We start from the raw sequence: 22,943 nt of genomic DNA on the forward strand, positions 1-22,943 counted from the left end.
TTATAAAAGTAATACAAAGCTGAGAGACTCTTATCTCCAATTAAACCCCCAACCTCTATTTCCTTTGATGGCAAGTGCTTATTCATCTGCAGTTAAATCCAGGACACCTGGAACACTTTGTGACAGTGGACTCAGAAATGGATGAAGCTTGCCAAGACAGCATTCAGATACTATTGCAAACATGGTGAAGGTTAAGGGAAGACTGTGTGTTACCTTACTTTTTAAATCTATCCCAGCTGTCTCATTTATGAAGTGGCCTCAGGCCCAACCTGTGAACAACTGTCTATCTAGGACAGCGGTAGAGGGCAAATTTCAGAACCAAACGGGGACAAGATACTGTAGAGGCATAAGAGTCATATTTTAATGTAACAGCCCCTCCCAACTAAGTTTCCTGGCTGTAAGATGGAAAGCACCATAGTTAATTTCATTTCAGGGTTGATGTAAGGACACAGGAAGTAATTTCATTTCAGGGTTGATGTAAGGACAGGAGAAATAAATATAAAAACACATTTAAAAAATAACTACTGCAAACGACAGGAAGTATCTAGCTTAGTGCCTAGAATATATAAGGTCCTGAGTTGAATCTACAGCAACTCCTCCTCAAAAAAATAAAAAAGGGCCAGGAGCATGGCCTACTGGTAGAGTGCTTGCCTAGCATGCATGAAGCCCTGGATTTGATTCCTCAGTACCAAATACATAGAAAAAGCCAGAAGTGGTATTGTGGGTCAAGTGGTAGAATGCTATCCTCTAGAAAGCCCAAGGACAGTGCTCAGGCTCTGAGTTCAAGCTCTAGGAGGCAAAAAATAAAAATAAAAGAGTAGCTAAACCGGGGCCGGGAGTTTGGCCTAGTGGTAGAGTGCTTGCCCAGCATGCATGACGACCCAAGTTCGATTCCTCGGTACCACCTACATAGAAAAAAGCAGGAAGTGGTGCTGAGGCTCAAGTGGTAGAGCTCTAGCCTTGAGAAAGTCCAAGGACAGTGCTCAAGCCCTGAGCTCTAGCCTAGGACTGGCAAAAAAGAAAAAGAGTAGCTAACCCGGTTACCAGTGGCTCACATCTGTAATCCTAGCTACTCAGGAGTCTGAGATCTGATGATTGTGGTTTGAAGCTAGCAGGCAAGAAAGTCTGTGAAACTCTTAATGCCAATTAATCCCAGAAAAATCCAGAAGTGGCGCTGTGGCTTAAGTGTTAGGACAAAAGGAACTCAGAGACAGCACACAGGCTCAGAGTACAAGCCCCAGGACTAGCAAAAGAGAGAGAGAGAAAGAGAGAGACTAGTACATAAATCCAAGTGTTGCCATTAACACATGATCTTTTTGCTATATAATAAAATAAAATATGCTAATAAGTAATATAACACATTGATACCTGTATCAATGTTGGATTGGTAAGTTTTCCTGTAAAGTACCAAATAGAAAGTCTTCAGCTTTATGGATCAAGCTCTCCAGATACTCTAGTCGTCACTGTAATGTAAAAGCAGCCACAGGCAGTACTAAACTTGAGTGTAGCTTGATATTTGAAACTAATTAAAAATGTAAAGCCCACTTTTAACTTGTAGGGTGTACAAAAGCAAATGGTAGACTGGATTTGGTCTGTTAGTGATATACTTACTTTTTGCTGACCCTTGATTTACAGCATTAGTCAGAAAGTATAGATTCAAACAGTAGCTATAAAACTTAATAACAATAAGACCTCTAATATAAATTTCTGAACTTGTTTCTGCCTCAGTTGCCTCATCATTAAACTTGGAATAATGACAATAATGACCTCTTAAAACTGTTAGGAGCTAGGCATGACAACATAGGCTTAAAAGTTGGAACAATGCCTGGCACAACTTAATTGCTTCTACCTATTACTACTAGCTCATAACAGTTTTAATCTTAGCTACTCAAGAGTCTGAGATCTGAGGATCAAGGTTCAAAGCCAGGCCAGGCACAAAAGGATCTGAGACTCTTATCTCCAATTAACCTCTAGAACATGGGAAGTGGGGCTTGGCTCTAGGGTATGGTAGTAGCCTTGAGCTGAAGAGCTCAGGGACAGCGTCCAGGCCCAATACAAGCTGTGGGGCATGTCACATCAGGGAAATGGAAACCTATGCTGTAAAAGGATGCCTAACTCATGGCTCAGTGTTCATTCCCTGGTCTTGGGTCTGGCTGAGGTGGTATCTGCCGCCTGGTTGGAAGGTGTGGCTGTGGTTTGTAAAGCCACCTCTGGGATAGAACCCTTCTGAACTCTCAGACAGCACATGCATCCTACTTCCTCAATGAGAGTACCTCCCCCGCCCTGCCCACCTTTGTGCTGATAGGCTCCTGTACCCTATATTAGCTGAATGGACTTCCTCAATAAACAAGCTCCTGCCTTGACTGGTCTCCCTGATGCGTCTGATTGTCCCCCACGAGGGAGGGCTGGGTGCAGGTGGTCAGTCAACCCTCTCCTTTCTCGGCTTGTCCTGGTGGGAGCGTTTTTCTCTCTATCCCTCCTGCAGGTCGGGAGGGACCAAGGACTAAAAATACCGACACAAGCCCCATGAGTCACCAAAAAAACAAACAAACAAACAAACAAACAAAAAGAAAAAACACATCTTCTCCATGAAGCCTAAGCTAGATGTCCCTACTTGGCAAATACTAAGCCCCCACTATCTGCATTTCCAGTCACCGACCAAAGAATATTGCATTTTATTGCAGTTATCTTTGACAAGTCAATTCCCACCCAGACTTGCAAGGCAAGGCAGGGCAAGGCAAGGCATTCACTGAGAACTACTAAAGAACAGGGAGGGTGGGCCAGGAGCATAGCCTAGTGGTAGAGTGCTTGACTCACATGCATGAAGCCCTGGGTTCAATTCCTTAGTACCACATACTCAGAAAAAGCCAGAAATGGTGCTGTGGCTCAAGTGGCAGAGCACTAGCCTTGAGCAAAAGTGTCCAAGGACAGTGCCTACGCCCTGAGTTCAAGCAGGACTAGCAAAAAGAAAAAAAGGGAAAAGAAAGAACAGGGAGGGTTGAAAGCTAAAGTTTCAAGACACTTCTCTAAGGGGAGGAGATAGGACAAGGCTCAAACATTCACTCTTAAGTAGCTAAGAAACAAGTACATGAATTAAAGGTCACACTACGTTCATAGAAACATATTTTCTTCTTTATTCATGGACAAATCTCTCCATCAGGGCAACAGCAACCCTAGACTGGAAGTATTAGACAAATAATGAAACTTACTAAGTCTTCTGCCTGTCACACAGCATGACTTGCTGAAAAAGACCTGAAAAAGTTTGTGAAGGTTATCAAGTCTGAATCTCCAAATATTAATTCTAGCTTATTAGATGTAAATTCATGCATTTAGATGGTAAGTTGGAGCTCTGATCTAGTTTGTTTCACAAAGTTTCAAAATATAACATCTCCCCAGAGATTGGTGCCTCACACCTATAATCCTGGCTAATCAGGAGGGTAAGATCTGAAGATTGCAATTTCAAGTCAGCCTGGGCAGGAAACTCCATAAGACTCTTACCTCCAAAAAACTACTCAAAAAAGCTGAAAGTGGGGCCAGGAATTTGGCCTAGTGGGAGAGTGCTTGCCTAGCATGCATGAAGACCTAGGTTCGATTCCTTGGTACCACTTACATAGAAAAAGCCAGAAGTGGTGCTGTGCTTCAAGTGATAGAGCTCTAGACTTGAGAAAGCCCAAGGACCAGTGCTCAGGCCCTGAGTTCAAGCCCTGGGACTGGCAATAAACAAAAAAAGGCCAACAAAAAAAGGCCAGAAGTAGTATTGTGGCCCAAGTGGCAGAGCCTATGCCTTGAGCAAAGGAAGCCCAGGGACAGTATCCAAGTCCATAGTTCAAGCCCTAGGACAGAGAGAGGGGTGGGGGGAGGAAATCTCTTATTTTGATAGTAACACCTAAAATCCATGGAAACACAATCCAGTTAAAAGGCTGCAGCCAGAGGCCAAATGGAATCTAGAACCTAATAAAACTGCAGAAAGAGGGACTGGCTGCTGAGTATAGTGGGTACATGCTTATAATCCCAGCACTCAAAGACTAAGGTAAGAAGATATGAGTTTGTGAACAACCTGGGCTATATATAATAAGACTCTACTTCAAAAAGAAAAAAAAAAGCCAAGAAAATTAAAACAAAAACAAAAAAATAAATAAAAAACAAAACTGGGGTCAAATTTTATCTAACCTAAAACTAACCAGACTTTACATCCTTAGCATATGATACAGAAATAACAGAACTAAGCCTGTGGAATGACCAGCTATTTGGGCCATCATGGTAGCCTTCTATAAGATCATTAATAACTAAGACAGGAAATTTCTAAATTTTATAAGAAATAAAATCAAGTCTTTCTGCAATGTTTTTTAATTAGTGTGTGTGTGTGTGTGTGTGTGTGTGTGTGTGTGTGTGTGAGAGAGAAAAAGAAAGAGAGAGAGAGAGCGTATCATGGGGCTTGAACTCTGCCTAGGCACTGTCCCTGAGCTCTTCAGCTCAAGGTGACCACCCTACCCTTGAGCCAAGCCCCACTTCCATTTTCTAGAGGTTAATTGGAGATAAGAGTCACAGATCCTTTTGTGCCCAGGCTGGCTTTGAGCCTTGATCCTCAAATCTTAGCCTCCTGAGTAGCTAGGATTATAGGCGTGAGCCACCATGCCCAGCTGCAGTAAGTTATTTAAAGGAGGTTTTTCCCCCTATTATAGGCATGCACACATATTCAAGTTCCCTAACCATATGGTATCCTTGTTCTTTTGAGCAGCACCTGACATATAGTAAATACCCAATAAATACATTTTTGTTTGTAGGCCCATCCTGGGGCTTGAACTCAAGAGCATAGGTGCTGACCCTGAGCTTTTTTGCTCAAGGCTAGTGCCCTAATACTTGAGCCACAGTGCCACTTCCGGCTTTTTCTGAGTAGTTTCCTGAAGATAAGTCTCATGGACTTTCCTGCCCTGGCTAGCTTTTAACCATAATTAACCAGCACCTCGCTAAATATATATATATATATATATATATATATATATGTTTGGTTTTTTTTTAAGTAAAGGGCTGCATGATTTGATGAGCAATTGAACAAACCCTCTTTCCTTAGCTCCCACAAAATATTAATTCCTCGGCTTTCTTTTTTAGTTACTTTCAATTGCATAGAGGTAAATCCCAAAGGGTCAAGTCGACTAGTCCTTTGCTGTTCTCAGTGCTGAAAGAGCTCAGTTTTCAGAATTTACTCAACTATTCCTGTATTCAAGTTGTGTATTAAGGAAAATGATGGTTGAAAAAGTGTCATCAGACTCAGACCAGCATGTGAAAAGTCAACTACAAAGTTGTGTAAGATAGTATCACATATAGTTGCTAAACTAGGAAGAACAATGTGTTATAAGAACCAAGGAAGGAAGAATAACCTCTGGCAGACTTCACAGAGGAAATGACACCTGAGCTGAGCCTTGTAGGATTAGGAGGGTTTATCAAGTATACAAGGGCAGAGGGGCAAACCAGGCAAAGAGAACAGCATGAGCAAAAAGTTTAAGGAGTGCTGAGGAAATAGCAAGTATTAACCATGAGGATATGTAAAAACAAGGGAGGAGTAGGGAGCAAAGAAAATAGTAAAACAGGTTGAAAACAGTTTCAATACCATGTAAGTAGCTAGCCTTTTGACTCACATGTCAACTATTTCAAAATGCAAAACTGTATCAGAATAACCTGGGATGCTTGGCAAGAATACAGATTTCTGGGCTCTACTCTGAATCTACTAAATTGTAATTTCTACTTAGTGGCACATGCCCATATCCCTAGCAACTGAGAAGGTTGAATCCTGCCAGCATGGGCAGAAAAGTCCTCAAGACACTATCTTCAAAATAACTAGCAAAAGGCCAGACTGAAGGCTTGGCTCAAAGAGCAGGACACCAACAATAAACAAAAAAGCAGAGCAAGTACAAGCTTCAGGCCCTGAATTCAACAAGCCCTAGTACCAGCATGAAGTATAGTGCAAGCATCTGTACTTCGGTGAGAATTCTGATAATGCCAGTTTTAGCAACCAGCAAAGCCTTGACTTCTAACCTCAGTAGTACAAAAGAAAAAAAAATCTTTTGAATTCTAGCTTTATAATCTCCCTTCACTTTTTTCTTTCCATTTCAAACTCACAGAGCATAGTTCAAATTCCCTTGCATATGTGAACTGATAGACACCTAGTCAATATTTTTAATTGTCTGTGAATAAATTAAAGCATCATCTTTGTAGTCTACTATAGGCCACCTTTTATATTTTTTTAGTTTCTCACTTTGAGATACATCTTAATTGTACCTTCAGAGTTATCTTTACAATGCCAATCTAATCATATGATTTTTCATTTTAAAAACAACTATGGATAGTTCAGAGCGCTCAAGAGCCAATCATTCTTCAAAAGCTCTACCTCTGAACATGACAGCATTGGAGATCAAACACAAATGAGCCCTAGGGGTAGGGCATTTCATATCTAAACCAAAAGAATGGGTAAATCCCACTTTTTATCATCGTTTTCCAAACTTGGAAGACCATTAGGTTAAAAAAAAAACAAAACCTTCTAGGTTCTACCTCAATATTTTGAATCAGACTTTTTGGAAGATAGGGCTCAGGATTCTATTTTAAACATGTGCCCTTCCCCATGATTTCCAGGAGTCAGCCACAAATCAATCATGGGATTATTAATGCCACAGACAGCAGAGTGGCTAATGATACTTTTTGCAAGAAGAGAATTCCAGAGAAGCAGCAGATAAATTGTGACTGTAAAAATGGTTTTGCTCTGGAAATAATGACTGAAGCAAATCTTCAGGACATCTATATCAGGACATCTATAAGCAGTTGGAAACACAGGGGGAAAAAAATCCCAGAGAAAAGGTAAAATTTAGAAACGTTAGATGTAGATATCATTAGTATACAAGAAACAGATGAGGCCACGGGGTGGGTATGGTTACAAATGAACAAAGGTTAGAAGAAACTGGGGTTGGAATTCTATGAGATAAAAGTAGGTAGTGGAAGAGAACTAGAGAAGCAAGTATAGAAGAATGACTCATGAAATAGGAGAGGATCTAGAAAAGAAAGAATTGTTTTGGAAGCTAAAGAATAAAGTTGTAATTATAAAGAACAAAAGTAGAAAAATATAAAATAGACAAAATGGGTAAAAAGGAAGAATGGTAAGATGTCATTCCAAAAGACTGTAGCACCTTTGAAAAAAGAAGTTTCTGTTGAACCACGGCAAAGCATAACAGTAGGTCATAAGACTTGAGAATTTCGGAAAAGAAAAAGCTAAGTCAATACTGTCAGAAAAATAAGGTTAAGGGGTACTTCTGAAAGCCAATTTTATTCTGAAGTAAGCAGACAACTCTGTGTTCTAGAAAACCAGAGAAAGCAAGGGCGGAAACAATAAAGATAAAACTGAAAAGATATAACCTCCTCTGAAAAGAGGTAGAAGATGGATAGTATCAGCCAGAAAAAGAAAGAAGGAAGGAGGAATGGTAATGTGCATAGTCTGGATGTAGAAAGGAGAATACTGAGTATCATTCTTCATGTATGTGAGGGAAAAGTAGATGATTAAGTCAGCTGTTGACAGAACATAAAGATGGGCTTGGAAGCATGAAATGAAGTCTCAGACCAGTAAAAGCAATTAAAACATTGGTGTTTTTTTTATTGTTGTTTTGTTTTGTTTTCTCAGTTATAGGGCTTGAACTCTGGGCCTGGGTGCTGCCCCTGAGCTCAAGGCTATAAATCTACCCTGAGCATTGTCCCTGTGCTCTTCAGTTCAAGGCTACTGCCCTACTCCTTGAGCTACAGCCCCACTTCCAGTTTTCTAGTGGTAAAAGAGATAAGAATCTCACAGTCTTTTTGTGCCCAGGCTGGCTTTGAACTGTGTTCCTCGGATCTCTGCCTCCTGAGTAGCTAGGATTACAGATGTGAACCACCTTGCCCCAACACTGGTGGGTTTTAAGACCCAGATGAAGATATTTCATTTCATCTAACAAAATGTTTCATTTCATTTCATTTAATAAAATTTTCATTTCATTTAACAAAAGTACCTCTAAAGTTTATTTTGTGCCAGACAGTGCTCTGAGCCCTTTACAAGATGTTAACTCTATAAGTATTTTACCTAAGTTTGAAACTGTTATTATCATCATTTTATCTTTAATGAAGCTAACACAGAAGGGGATTAAGTGATCTGCCTAAGAAAGTCAAGTGACAAAACCAGGACTGAAATAAGGTGGTTGGGCCCAGATTCAGAGCTGTTCACTATTCTACTGCTGCCTCGTTAAAATAAAAATCAGAGATGAGGGGAAAGGGTGGGGGAGGGAAATGGGGACAAAAACATGAGAGATGGTAGCAATGATGATTAAGGAATGCACCTTCTATCTGGAGAATATAATGTAACCCTTCTATTAATTACAATAAAAAATTTTTAAAAATTAAAAAATAGAAATCAGTTTATTTGATACCAAACCAGTAAGACACTAAAACACTTTAGTACTACTCAGAAGTTTAGGAGAACAAAATGGACAATAGGCACGGAAGTACAATGAACTCCACAAACTCAAGGAAATTGAAGACAGTTTTACTAGCTACTAGGCCAGGTTTTCTGACAGAACAGTTTTGTTCACTTGGTTGGGATTTTAGCTGCTCTTGATGTTTAGTTTTGAGAAAGGGGATCACTAAATAGCCCAGGTTAGCCTTGAACTTAGTTCTTCCTCACTCAGCCTCCGAAGTATAGAGAGTACAGGCTTGTGCCACCATATCAGGCTTGGCTGATTAAAAATCTAGCTCATAGCTGGGCACCAGTGGCTCATGCCTGTAATCCTAGCTACTCAGGAGGCTGAGATAGGAGAATCACAGTTAAGCCAGTCCAGGCACGAAAGTCCTTGAGACCCTTATCTCTAACCACCAGAAAACGGGAAGTAGCACTGTGGCTCAAGTGGCAAAGCACTAGCCATGAGCTGAAGAGCTCAGAGACAGTGACTACACCCAGAGTTCAAGCCCCACAACTGACCCCCCTTCCCTGAAAAAAAAAAAACTATATGACTCTCAATTCCAGTTGTTTATGGAGGTAACTATTGCATTTCTCGTTTATGATCCTCATCACCAGCTATCTTTTCTGTGCTCCTTATCTGCATTTAAATTATAGGACAGAACTTTTTTAAAAGTTTCATTCTCAACATTACTTTCTTTCTCAATTTGTATTCAAGGATAGAATGACAGAACAGTTACCTTAATTTGCCAATATGTTATTCTTTTAGTACTACACTTAAACAGCTATTATTTTCTTTTCTATAATTCAAGTAATTATGTCAAATCTCATTAAATAGAGAACAAAGTTCCTGAAGGAGAAAAAAAAAAGCTCGTTGTCTCCTTTTAATCCTTTTGAAACCAAGAAGAACTGTGTTGCTCTTCACCAACAGTCTACCAGAATTTTTTTTTTTTTTTGCCAGTCCTGGGCTTGAGCTCAGGGCCTGAGCACTGTCCCTGGACTTTCTTAAAGCTAGAGCTCTACCACTTGAGCCTCAGCACCATTTCCAGCTTTTTTCTATGTATGTGGTACTGAGGAATCAAACATGGGTCTTTGTGCATGCTAGGCAAGCACTCTACCGCTAGGCCAAACTCTCAGCCTCTACCAGAGTTCTTTTAATTTAATTTTTTATTACGATTATTTTTTTTTTTGCCAGTCCTAGGCCTTGAACTCAAGGCCTTAGCACTGTCCCTGTCTGTCTGTCTCTCTCTCTCTTTTTCCCAGTCTCGGTCTTGAGCGCAGGGCCTGAGCATTGTCCTTGGGTTTTTCTCAAGGCTAGCACTCTACTACTTGAGAAACAGCACCACTTCTGACTTTTTCTATGCATGTGGTATCAAGGAATCAAATCTGGGTCTTCGTGTATGCTAGGCAAGCACTCTACTACTAGGCCAAACTCCTGGCCCTCCTTGGGCTTTCTCAAGGCTAGAGCTCGACCACTTGATCTACAGCACCACTTCTGGCTTTTTTCTATGTATGTAGTACTGCGGAATCAAACCCAGGTCTTTGTGCATGCTACACAAGTCCTCTACCATTAGGCCAAACTCCCAGACCCAAGCAGCACTTTTTTTTTAATCCCAGTAGAAAAAAAACCTGATTTCAATGTACACTGGTGTGATTCACTATGCTATTACAATTTTCAAGATTTATTTGCTGAATATTAACAATTTATAATGTGGGGGTTTTTTTTTTGCCAGTTATGAGGCTTGAACTCAGAGACTGAGCACTGGGCAATCCTCAACGCTAGTGTTCTACCACTTGAGCCACAGCCCTACTTCTGGCTTTTTCTGGGTATGTGGTACTAAGGAATTGAACCTGGGTCTTTGTGCATACTAGGCAAGCACTCTACCACTCGCCCACGCTCCTGCCTAACCTATAATTCTTTTTTTTTTTTTTTGGTGGATCATGGGGCTTGAACTCTGGGCCTGGACACTGTCCCTGAGCTCTTCAGCTTAAGGCTACCACCCAACCGTTGAGCCAAGCTACCTTCCTGTTTTCCAGAGGTTAATTGGAGATAAGAGTCTCAGGTTTTTTGATGCCAGGGCTGGCATTGAACCTTGATCCTCAGATCTCAGCCTCCTGAGTAGCTAGGATTATAGGTGTGAGTCACTGAGCCCCCCCTATAACATAATTCTTATAGAAAACAAATAATTCTCTGTAATGCATGTACAATATATTAAAGGATTATATTTATATGCCAATCCCAACACTACACTAAAAAATCAGTTTGTTTCTATTCTTACTATCATTCCAAATTTCTACCAATCCATTCAATTTATGCTGTGTCAATTCCAGATAATCTCAAAATTGTAACCTATGATACATAGCAAAGAGAACTTGGCCATAAGTGGGATGGATACACCTGTATTGACAGGCCTACTAGTTAAGACAAAGTGTGGACACCATATATTATTGTGGTTGATGGGAGAAACTAAAATCACATGACCGAAAAGATTTCATCTATGAACTAATTACTAATTAAACAAATCACTGTGTTGCCACTATAGTGTTTAGCCCATTCATTAAACAAATCTTTATCTGAAATGACTAAAACTTTATATTGCAATTAACGTAATAATGAATAAGTTAGGCAGTTTGATTGAGGGAAGGCAGACAATTAGGCTATAGTAGATGACAAGTTAGCTATAAGATACCAAGAAAAAAAATAAGACAACAACCTAAAGTGATAAGACAGATAGATGAACAGAGCCATGGGCAGGCCTCTTGGAGGCCAGATCTAAAACAGGTTAGGCAAAGAAGACAGACAGTAAGAATTGGAAAAGTAGATAGGAGCATACTAAAAACTTGGAGACAAAGAACATGATATAACTGAAGAAATTAAAGATGACTAAGGTTATTGTTGGGAAAGACAAGAAATAAGAGTAGAGAACTTAGCTGGGTACCAATGGCTCATGTCTGTAATCCTAGCTACTCAGGAGGCTGAGAGCTAAAGGCCAGCCCAGTCTGTAAATCAACAACTTAGATAAGATTTCAATTCCTTAAGATCTTTTTTTTGGGGGGAGGGGTCGGTCGTGGGACTTGAACTCTGGCCCTGGGCACTGTCCCTGAGCTTTTCAGCTCAAGTATACCTTCCTACCCCTTGAGCCACAGTACCACTTCTGGTTTTCTGATGGTTAATTGGAGATAAGTCTCACAGACTTTAGTGCCTGGGCTGGCTTTGACCCTCGATCCTCAGATCTCAGCCTTCTTAGTAGTGAGGATTATAGGCATGAGCCAGCACGCCAAGCTTAGAATGTATCTTTTTTTTTTTTTTTTGGCCAGTCCTGGGCTTGAGCTCAGGGCCTGAGCACTGTCCTCAGCACCCCTTCCGGCTTTTCTCTATGTATATGGTACCAAGGAATCGAACTGGGTCTTTGTGCATGCTAGGCAAACACTTTACCACTAGGCCAAACTCCCAGCCTTAGAATGTATCTTTTTAAAACTATGAGTTTCACACCAATGTACAATGCCTATGAGCTTATTAATATATTTATTGAAATGAACTCTAGGAAACACACAATAAATATGAGGGGAAAATTAATAAATGCCATTCAATTTTTTATCTATGAAGGTTGTTTTGTTTTGTTTTTGTCTGTAGTGAGGCTTGTACTCTAGGTACGAAAGTCCATGAGAATTACCTCTAATTAAATATCAAAATGCAGTAAATGGAGCTGTGGTTCAAGTGACAGAGTGCTGTCCTTAAATATAAAAGCTCAAGGACAGCATGCAGACCTTGAGTTCAAGCCCCAGGACTGGTGTACGTATGCATATGTGCATGCTCACGGGTGCACATACACACACACACACACACACACACACACACACACACGATGGACTGTGAATCAGCAGTATAAAATTCTAGATCTTAGTTTGAGTTATTTAGTCTGAATGTTATAGTTTTATGTTGAGCCATTAAAGATTTATTGATGATCCCAAACTCCCATTTTTTTACCATCTTTAGGTAGAGAAAGTGTAAGTATGATTATTTTCATTCATAAGCATACAATGTCACAAATACAGTACCCACCCTGTAAGAGCCAGAATGCTGGGCCAGGAGTGAGCCTAATGGTAGAGTGCTTGCCTAGCAGGCACAAAGCCCTGGGTTTGGTTCCTCAATACCACATATACAGAAAAGCCAGAAATAGTGTTGTGGTTCAAGGACAGTACCCAGGCCCTGAGTTCAAGCCCCAGGACTAGCAAAAAAAAAAAAAGAACTAAAATGCTAGACTAGAATATCACCATGTAGCCTATTTCCTTTTGTAAGTGCTTTGCCCATGTGCCCATGTGGTTCTAGTCTGAGATTGCCCCTCTTCTTAGTGGAGCATCTCCCCACTTGTGTGCCACAGAACTTAGTTCTAAGCACTTAAAAGTTTTCATTTGTCTGTCTGCAAACCAAACTATGAGTTGGTTCCTTCAGGGCAGAAATTCTACTTTATATAAAATTCAGCACAGACATATAGCTTATCATTCATCCTTCAATGTAGTTATAAATTAAAAACTTACTATATTGGAACACATATGATTGATGGCTTACAATATAGAAAATGGTTATAGAAAAAAGAAAGAAAGAAAAAAATGTGTGGCTCTAACCTTGTAAACTAATGAAAATAATGAACATTCAGAAAAAAAAATCCTAAAATTATACTATTTATCTCCAAGCAACCTGATTTTGAGTTGTTCCTTTTTTTCCTTAGACTTTTACTTTGTTTCTTTTTTTTTTTTTTTTTTTGGCAAGTTTAATCTGATTTTCCTGCTTTTGTTTTTGTTTTCTGTAGGTTGTGGGGCTTGAACTCTGGGCCTGGGCACTGTCCTTGAGCTCTTCAGCTCAAGGTTACCACTTTACTCTCTACCCCTAGAGCCACAATGCCACTTCTGATTTCCTGGTGATTAATTCGAGATAAGAGTCTCTAGACTTTCTGGACTGGGCTGGCTTTGAACTTGGATCATCAGATCTCAGCAGCTGGGATTACAGGTCTGAGCCATCGGCACCTACCCAGTGATTTTCTTGCTTTTTAAAAACAAACAGAATACAGTCTAATAAGAGGCAAAATAGCAATGTTAAAAGCATGGGTTTGGGAGGGGGTTAGGGGAGGGAAACAGGGACAAAAACATGAGAAGGGGGTATCAATGTGTGAGAAGTAATGCACCCCCACTACGTAATGAATGTAACTGTAACCCCTCTATACATTATGCCGACAATAAAATAAAATTAATTTTTTTTAAAGCATGGGTTTTCTAGTATTCCTCAACTTAAATGAATTCTAGTTCTACTTATCTGGTTGCCTACCTCTAGATAAAAATAACATCTCTAGATGATAACAATATAAGCATCTATCTCAGTTGTTCCATTACATGAGTTAATACATCAAAAGCAATTAGAACAGATTGACACCATTTAAGTGGGAGCTACTGTAACTATTTTTGCTACTATCACCACAATCACTGCTGCTACTATTGTTACTACTAACTCATTTTAATAAAATATATTACAAAGGGATTAAAATAGCTGTAATCAGCTGGGCATCAGTGGCTCACGCCTCTAATCCTAGCTACTCAGGAGGCTGAGATCTGAGAATCAAGGTTCAAAGCCAGCCCTGGCAGGAAAGCCAGTGAAACTCGTCTCCAATTAGCCACCAGATAGCTGGAAATGGTGCTGTGGCTCACGTGGTAGAACAGTTGGCTTGAGTGTAGAGCTCACAGACAGCACCCAGGCCCATTGTAGTTCAGGCACAAGCTTGGAATCCTAAGCATTTAGGAAACTAAAGCAGGGAGATGGTAAATTCCAAGATACCCTGGGAAAAAAAAGAATTCAGTATCAAATGCAGGAAGTATTATAGAGTAAATATTTGTGTTTCTTTCTAATTCTGTGCTGAAATCCTAATCAACATGTTGGTCCTTAATTAGTGAGGGCTTTCAGAGGCAACAGGTCATGAGGTAGAGCCCCAGCAAACAGTATTAGTAGCCAATAAGAGACACAAGAGTTTGACTATGCTTCTAGATATGCAAATTATGACACAGACACATGTTTGAAAATCATTCAACAATAAAGTCCAATGAACTACTGACATGGTCAACAACACAAATAAATCCAAAGTAGCCTGATTCAAAAGGCGCTAACCTTTATGATTCCATTTATTACACTGTAGTTATAGAGACAGAAAATTAATGAATAGGTGCTGTGGACTGGGGACAGAAGGAGTTGTCTACAAACAAAGACAAAGAAACCATAGGAGGAATAGCAATGCTCTATATGTATCTTGATTATAGTGAAGGCTTCCTACCTATATGTACTTGTCAAAACAACGAGGGTAACAGTTAGCTAGTAAAGTCTTTCAGAGGCACAGGTCATGAGGTAGAGCCCCAGTAAACAGGACTGGCGGTCTATAAAAGACACAAGAGTTTGATCTCCCTAAGGTCCAATGATAGTATATAGTTACTTAACAAAACTTTTAAAATGGAAAAAAATGGAAATTTTTCTTTGAAATTTTGAATGAATAAAAGCCTTATGCATCTGAACTTTCAAAAAAATCCAAAAACTTCATGTCCAAATTTAGCTTTGAGGTCTACCACAGTATGAAAACTTCAAACTACTACTCACACAGCCAGGGGCCAGGTTCCCAACATATTCTGATGCATCATATTAGCCAAGTGAAGAAGAGAGGTGACTGTTCTAGTCACAATGAAGGAACCAAGAGGATTTTCTGGATCCTACATCACCATTGGTGCTGCCAAGCAGAATAAATACTCACTTCACAGACAGAACCATGACAGTAATAAATTTAGAATAAAAGAGAAATTTGCTTATTTATTTTTGTACTGGCCCTGGGCTTGAACTTAGAGCTGGGTCACTGTCTCTAAGTTTTTTTGCTCAAGGTTAGCATGGCTCCATTTGAGCCACAGCTACATTTTGACTTTTTAGTGGTTCACTGGCGATAGATACAAGTCTTAACAGACTTTCCTACCCAAATACAGGCTTTGAACCTCGATCCTCAGATCTCAGCCTTCAGAGTAGATATTACAGACATGAGCCACAGGTGCCCAGTAGAAATTCATTTTACTATATGTTAGCCATATAACATACTCTCTTACATTGAACTGACCACATTATCATCTTGAGTCTTGTCTCCTTCTAAACAAAAATTGCCTTACCTAATATCCTCCTCTATTCCTGTTCCCTACTTCCCTTCCTAATAAATATGTAATTTTAACTTCTCTGAGACTACTAAAGCAGCTCTAGAATGGTATATGGCATATACCAACACTCAGGAGTCTGAAACAAAAGGACCAGGATTTAAAATCCAGCCTATACTATATATTGAGAGTTTATCTAAAACACACATACACACACACACACACACACACACACACACACAGATTACTACAAATTCAATTCCAGACTGGGATGACCAAGTCCTCTAGGGCTAGGAATGTGGCTTAGTGGTAGGGTTTCTTACCTTGCATGCATGAAGCACTAGGTTCTATTCCTTAGTACCACATAAACAGAAAAGGCTGGAAGTGGTAGAACACAAGCCTTGAGAAAGTTCAAGGACCTGAGTTCAAGCCCCAGGACTGGCAAAAAAAAAAGCCCAGGCAGGATGGTAGAGTTCTTGCCTTGAATGCATGAAGCCCTGGGTTCAATTCCTCAGTACAACATAAACAGAAAAAGCTGGAAATGGTGTTGTGGTTCAAGTGGGAGAGCACAAAGAGGCTCAGGGACAGTGCCCAGGCACTGAGTTCAAGCACTAGTACTGGCAAATACCGCCTTCTTACCCCCTCCCCCCCAAAAAAGTACCAGGCCATACAGAGACACCAACATATACATTCTTTCCTTATAAAGTGTGTACAGAAATAAAATGTTTTTGTAGCAAATAAGTGCTTTCACGGTTTATATAATCATATGCATACCCTTTTCATTGAGGATTTAAGAATATTAAATGCATATATATGAAATCTTAAGTTATTCAATTATTATACCAAATATTAAATTATTGTTAGTCTATCTCAGTTTTCAAAGTTTTCATCAGAGTTGGTCTAGCCCATGAGACGGTTCTTATCCCATTCTATTTCAAGTATTATTAATAGTCCTCCTAGAGCTTGTTATCTTTGACACAAGCACCTCCTCTTTGGCCTCAGCACAAGCTACCAAGAAAGAAAGGTCTCTAAGACAAAAGTAAAATCTACTGTCCTTGAGGTAGAGGAAAATTGTTCCCAATATTATATAGGGAACATGCCAAGGTGATAATCCATAGTTGTTCACATGGCCACAGACAAAGGAGAGTTAGCATTATCTACGTAATGCACATCATGCTTATATGACAGATGAATATTTTACTAAATTACTCATTTGTTTCACTCACTGTCCATTCTACACAAGGCAAATTAGTGGTCCCACTACTAGTGGCTCCAGCCTTACATGTTATAAATAATCTTTTATGTACTAAACAGTCTTTCAGATCATGGAAAGACACATTGTACTCTGTAAACTTAGCTTATCAAAATTCTTACAGCAATTTTTATTTTGTTTCAAAAAGATGGATTATCTGACCTGATGACATGACTCAAGCAGTAGAGCACCAACCATAAGCAAAAAAGTTGAGCAAGAGCTCAAGGTCCTGAGTTCAAGCCCTAGTTACTAAGCCAAAAAACAATGAGCTAAAGATCAGGAAAGCCATTTAGCTGAGTGCCAGTGGCTCACACCTACAATCCTAATTACTCAGGAGGCTGTCAGTTCAAAGCTGGACTGGAAAAACCTGAGAGGTTGTTTCCAATTAACCAGCCAAAAAAAAAAAAAAAAGAGACCTGGAGGTATGGCTCACTGGTAGAGCGCCATCTCTGAGTGAAACAGCAAAGCGAAAGGCCCTGATTCAAGATCGTGCATGTGCAAACATGCAAACACACAAACACATGCACATATACATTCCTATGCAAAGGTTGTTTTGATCTCAAATCAACCTGAGGTTGATGGCTAAATGACTGAATTTGCCTAGTATTGATTCAATTTTTCCCATTGCCAGCATTGTTAATGTGAAGAAATGCCTCTATTTCACTTGCAGCTTGCTATAGATGGGGAAAAATTTCATGGACCTCATCTTCTTCCTGTCCTATTTCAAGAGATAATTGGTAAAAAGTGAAAGACTTCACAACCAGGAGTGACAATGCAGAGAAAGAAAAGCATCAAGGTATGAGTTTCAAGTGAAGGGCTCAGGAGTGGGTTACTTGAATGAGACAATCTAACATAAATGATATTAAAAAAAAATGAACTCAATGAGACACTCAAATGTGTATGGGAAGGAACAAATTTAGCTAAGAGACATTTTAAAAGAAACAAGGAGGGTCAGTGGTAGAGTGCTCACCTAGCATGCATGAAGCCCTGGGTTCAATTCCTCAGTACCACATACACTTAGAAAAGGCTGGAAATGGTACTGTGGCTCAAGTGGCAGGGTGCTACTTGAGTAAGCAAGAGAGAGAGAGAGAGAGAGAGAGAGAGAGAGAGAGAGAGAGAGAGAGAGAGAGAGAGAGAGAGAGAGAGGAAGGAGTCATGTGCCAGTGGCCCATACCTGTAATCCTAGCTACTCAGGAGGCTGAGATCTGAGGATCCCTGTTTGAAGCAGGCCACCCAAACAAAAAAGGATGAAAAACACATCTCTAATTAAACAATAAAAATCCCAAAGTAGAGATATGGCTCAAGTGGTACAGTACCAGCCTTCAGTGAAAAAGCCAAGTGAAAACAAGCGAGACCCTGAGTTAAAGTCCCAGTTCTGTTGGGTACACACATCTCTCCCCATCCTCCCCGACACAAGCTAAACTTTCATTAAAATTTCATGTGGTTCTCTTAGTTTCTATGATATTTTATATTGAGTCAATTATTCAGTGGGATATAGAGTTCTGTGGTTTAAATCTAAAGATCCATACCTAGGGGCCAGAAGTGTAGCCTAGAGGTACAGTGCTCGCCTCACATGCACAAAAACCTGGGTTCAATTCCTCAGTACCACATACACAGAAAAAGCCAGAAGTGTTACTGTGGCTTAAGTGGCAGAGCACTAGACAAGGACAGTGCCCAGGCCCCAGGATTGGGAAAAAAAAAAAAAATCCATACCTTCGGTCAATTTCTTTTTTTTCATATATTTTTATTGTAATAGAAGGGTTACAATTATATTCACCAGATAGAAGGTGCATTACTTCACATACATTGATACCCTTTTTCATGTCTTGGTCCCCATTTCCCTCCCCCCTCACCCACCCCTCATCTTGTTTTCCTCCCTTCCCTATCTGATTGCAAATAACCAAATATGCATATATACAATATATCGGATAACCAGGTGAAATACTGCAACAATGAGATAACCAAGGAACAGCAAAAGAGATGAGAGATAACATAGTCCATTAAGGACAACAATCACTCATTATATTGCTTTTGTTTCTATATCCTGGAGGTCCTTTCATTTAGCATCATTCTATATGGCCTTATGTATCTAGGTTTTGCTCTATTATAAATCTCTGCTAGGAGAGCCCAAGGTTTCTACTGATTATGACAAATGAGGGAAACCACTGAGCCTATGTTCCTTTGAATCTGGCTTACTTTACTTAATATGATTTTTTCTAAGTCTTTCCATTTCCTTACAAATGGGGGGATGTCGTTCTTTCTGATGGCAGCACAGAATTCCATTGTGTATAAATACCACATCTTGTTGATCCACTCATCAACTGAGGGGCATCTGGGTTGGTTCCATATCTTTGCTATGGTAAATAGTGCTGCAATGAACATCGCTGTGCTAGTGGATTTAGTATGCCCTTGTTTCTGGACGATTGGGTAAATGCCAAGTAGTGGAACTGCTGGGTCATAGGGGAGGTCTATGTTTAGTCTTTTGAGGAACTGACCTTCAGCCAACTTCTGTGTGTGTGCCTGTACCTAGATTGAACTCAGGTACTTGGCCTCTCCTTCAATCTTTTTCTCATGACTGACAATCACTTGAGTCACTCTTCCAGTCCATCAATTCCGTTGGAGGTGGTGGGAGGAGTTCTTTTGCATTTTGGGTTGTTTTTGTTTCTTTTAGGAGGCTTTGTTGGGGGCAGGGATAGTTTACTGGAGATACAGTCTTGCCAATTTTTCTGCCCAGGCTGAATTTGAATATTGATCCTCAGAATTCAGCTTCCTGAGTAGCTAGAATTACAGTCATAAACCACCAGTGCCCAGCACTTTCTAAACTTTAAGTAAACAATATTCTAAGTTTCAGTTTTCTCATCTGTATAATGGGAATAGCAACATTACTGTTACTGGCTATATCTACTTCAGAGATCACAACTAAGAGTCACATGAACTAGGAAGTAAGAAACCATTTTAAAATAATAAAGCATTCTACAAATACTGGTTGCTACCTTAGGTGGAACACTGCTATAAGCATAAAAAAGCAGGGGGTGGGGAGTGTAGCCCAGTGGTAGAGTGTTTGCCTAGCATGCACAAAGCCCTAGGTTTGATTCCTTGGTACCACATACACAGAAAAAGCTGGAAGTGGTGCTGTGGCTCAAGTGGTAGAGCATTAGGCTTGAGAAAGTCCAGGACAGTGCCCAGAACCTGAGTTCAAGCCCCAGACTGGCAAAAAAATAAATAAAAATGTAAAAATAGGAGCAAATGAAAAGTTTCTCTTACCTGAAAGAGACAGGATGGTGAGGGACAATTTTAAACTATTGGCAAAATATATTTAGGGAGCCAGGCACTGGTGGCTCACACCTGTAATCCCAGCTACAAAGGAGGCTGAGATCTGAGGATGGAGGTTCAAAGCCAGCCCAAGCAGGAAAGTCTGTCAGACTCTTATCTCCAATTAACCACCAGAAAAAGTATCACTGTGTCTCAAGTGGAAGAGTGCTAGCCTTGAGCTGAAGAGCTCAGGGACAATGCCCAGACTGAGTTCAAGCCCCATGATGGACCAAAAAAAAAAAAAAAAGATAGAGGGAAATGGTTTGATATACAGTTAAATTATATAGAATTGGGATTCTCATAGGAACATACTCACTTTATCAGAAGGCAAGGGAAAAGTAAGAAAAGGTGTATATTTAGCACTCAGCTTAAAATAACCAATCAAGTGACATTAAAGAGAGTGGAGTTAATGACACAGTATATACAAATATTGTCCCATAAGTAAGAAAAGTAAAGGCTTTTGCCAAGCCCAGAACTACCAGGTAGCCCACAATCTACAATGTGTGTGTGTGTGTGTGTGTGTGTGTGTGTGTGTGTGTGGTGGTGGTGGTGGTGGTGGTGGTGGTGGTGGTGGTGGTGGTGGTTTTTATGGAGGGCTTCAGAAAGAAATGCAAAAGCTATTCCCGATGTATCAGTCAGACAAGAGAGATTCAACCACTTGGAAGTTCTGAGGGAGGTAGCAGGGTTGCCTCGCAGAGGATACCCATAACAATGAGGTCAAGGGTGTTCTGAGAGCTATAGCCTAGAGAAGACACAAACTATTTTTGAAGCATGACATATCAGCAAAACAAGACAGTTTCCTTTAACTGGGGATAGGAATTTACTCTTTAAGTGACCTAAGTTATTCATTCAATAAAAGGACCACCACACACAGACAGAAAGATTGAATTTTTTTAAAGGGCACCAGACAGGGCTAGAAATATGGCTTAAAGGGTAAAATTCCTGCCTAAAAAGAGTGAGGCCCTGAGTCCAAAGTCAATGTCACAAAAATAAGTAAATAGTGTGTGTGTGTGTGTGTGTGTGTGTGTGTGTGTGTGTGTTGACTGAAAGAGCATCAGACAAAATACCAAGTATGCGTTAAGAGTGACCACAGGGTACAAAAAGAAGACACCAGTGAAGATTTATCTATAGGCATTCCACCAGGAGTCAAGTCACTGGTAACCATGACAACTCAAGTAGGAGGAGGGAAATACAAACACTGACCAGGCGTCGAGATGACACTGGTTCAGGTTAGCGGCCCGGGGCCGGGGAAAGCCTTGACTATGTAGAAAGGTGGTCAAGGACAAGAAGGAGTTGGTCGCGGGCCCCGCGTCCACACGGGAGGCTCAGCAGCGACTCGGAGCGAGGGTCCAGAGGCTCGTCCGCAGACGGGGCGCCCCGAAGTCCCCCACGGCACTGACCTGGTGCAGGGCTGTCAAGCCGTCCACGTTGACGGTGTTGATGTCGGCCCCTCTCGCTAGCAGCTTTTTCACCTCGTCCGTGTCCCCGCTGGAGCAGGCGGCCAGGAAGACGGCGCCGTCCTCGAAGCGGACCCGCGGGCTCCCGCGCCTTGTCTGTGACGGCCGCCCCGCGACCCGACGCTCCACGGGCTCCTGCTCTGTCAGCGAACCCCGCCAGCGCCTCAGCTGCTCAGCCCGCCGCACTCGCGCCGACTCTGCCCTCTTTCCGCCCAGATGCTCGAGTTCCGCCATGGCTCGGGCCTCGGCAGCTGCTGCCGAAACTACCAACACTGGACTGTCGGAGCAGTTTGGGTTGCCGCTGCTGCCTCCTTCAGAGCGCTTCAACCAGGAGAAGGCGGAGACCGCTGCGCCGCCATCTTTACTCCTCCCGCCACTAGCGCCGCCTGCAGACTCCCTGGGCCCCAGTACGCATGCGCTGCCCAACCCTCAAAGCATCACGGAACTTGTGGTGAGAAACACTGCCTTAAGGGCACTTCCAGGATGAAAGGGAACTACATTTCCCTGAATGCATAAGAAAAGAGGCGAGGTTGGTCTACTCCCGCCCCAGCAGCAATCCCGGCAGGGTCACCTTTGCCCTGAAGCTGGACGGCCTGCTGAACCGACTGGGCCTCTTTCTCTAGGCATCTTGGGAGTCGTAGTTTATTCTCATGACTACCGACTAATCTCAGCTCCCTAGGAGTCAGACACTTCTGAAGTGTAGTGGAGAGAATAGACACGAAGTACTCAAAAGATTCGAATGCACGTCTTGGTTCTAAGTCTAGGTTTACCGACACATAGTGAAGATCCTCCGTGATGAGGATGTGCCTGGGGAGGAGGCACAGCCACACAGCACTTCATTTTACTCCAGGTCTGGGGAAGATTGAAGACAATTTGCCCTCGTGTAACGGAAAGAGTTTACGTGTTAAATTCGAACAATTCCCATCTGTAGACTTGACTTCTCGGGCCGGCTTCCTTCTTTTCTTTTTTAAATTGTACTGACCTTAGGGCTTGAACTCAAGGCGTAGGTGCCATCCCTGAGATTTTTGCACCAGGCTTCTGCTCTACCACCTGGGCCACCACTCCACTTCTGGCTTTTTGGTGGCTGAGAGAAGGGACTCATGGGCTTTTCTGCCTGGGCTGGCTTTGAACTGTGATGTCCAGATCTCAGTCTTCTGAGCGGCTACAATTACCACCATCCAGCTACTTGCTTTCTTCTTTGTGAAATGGCAACAATATCCCTCAGGGTCGTGTGAGATTAAATACAATGTATGCAATGATGACTATCATTATCCCTGGAACATATCAGCTA

At 41.2% G+C, this 22,943-nt stretch overlaps 1 protein-coding gene across 3 annotated transcripts in view; it reads right to left on the reverse strand.

Moving 5' to 3' along the window:
• The window catches only part of Ppp1r12b (protein phosphatase 1 regulatory subunit 12B), a 195,579-nt gene extending 173,568 nt beyond the window's left edge, over positions 1–22,011 (reverse strand). For all 3 annotated transcript variants that reach the window (XM_090341421.1, XM_090341420.1, XM_090341418.1), the window contains exon 1: positions 21,596–22,011. In XM_090341421.1, the coding sequence (XP_090197547.1) occupies positions 21,596–21,886 (291 nt within the window). In that variant the 5' untranslated portion in view covers positions 21,887–22,011. The remainder of the gene's footprint in view (positions 1–21,595) is intronic.
• Between the last annotated feature and the right edge of the window lie 932 nt (positions 22,012–22,943).

This window comes from Megascapheus bottae, chromosome 10 (genome assembly GCF_031878675.1).
Source record: "Megascapheus bottae isolate mThoBot1 chromosome 10, mThoBot2.hap1, whole genome shotgun sequence".
Taxonomy (NCBI): Eukaryota; Metazoa; Chordata; class Mammalia; order Rodentia; family Geomyidae; genus Megascapheus; species Megascapheus bottae.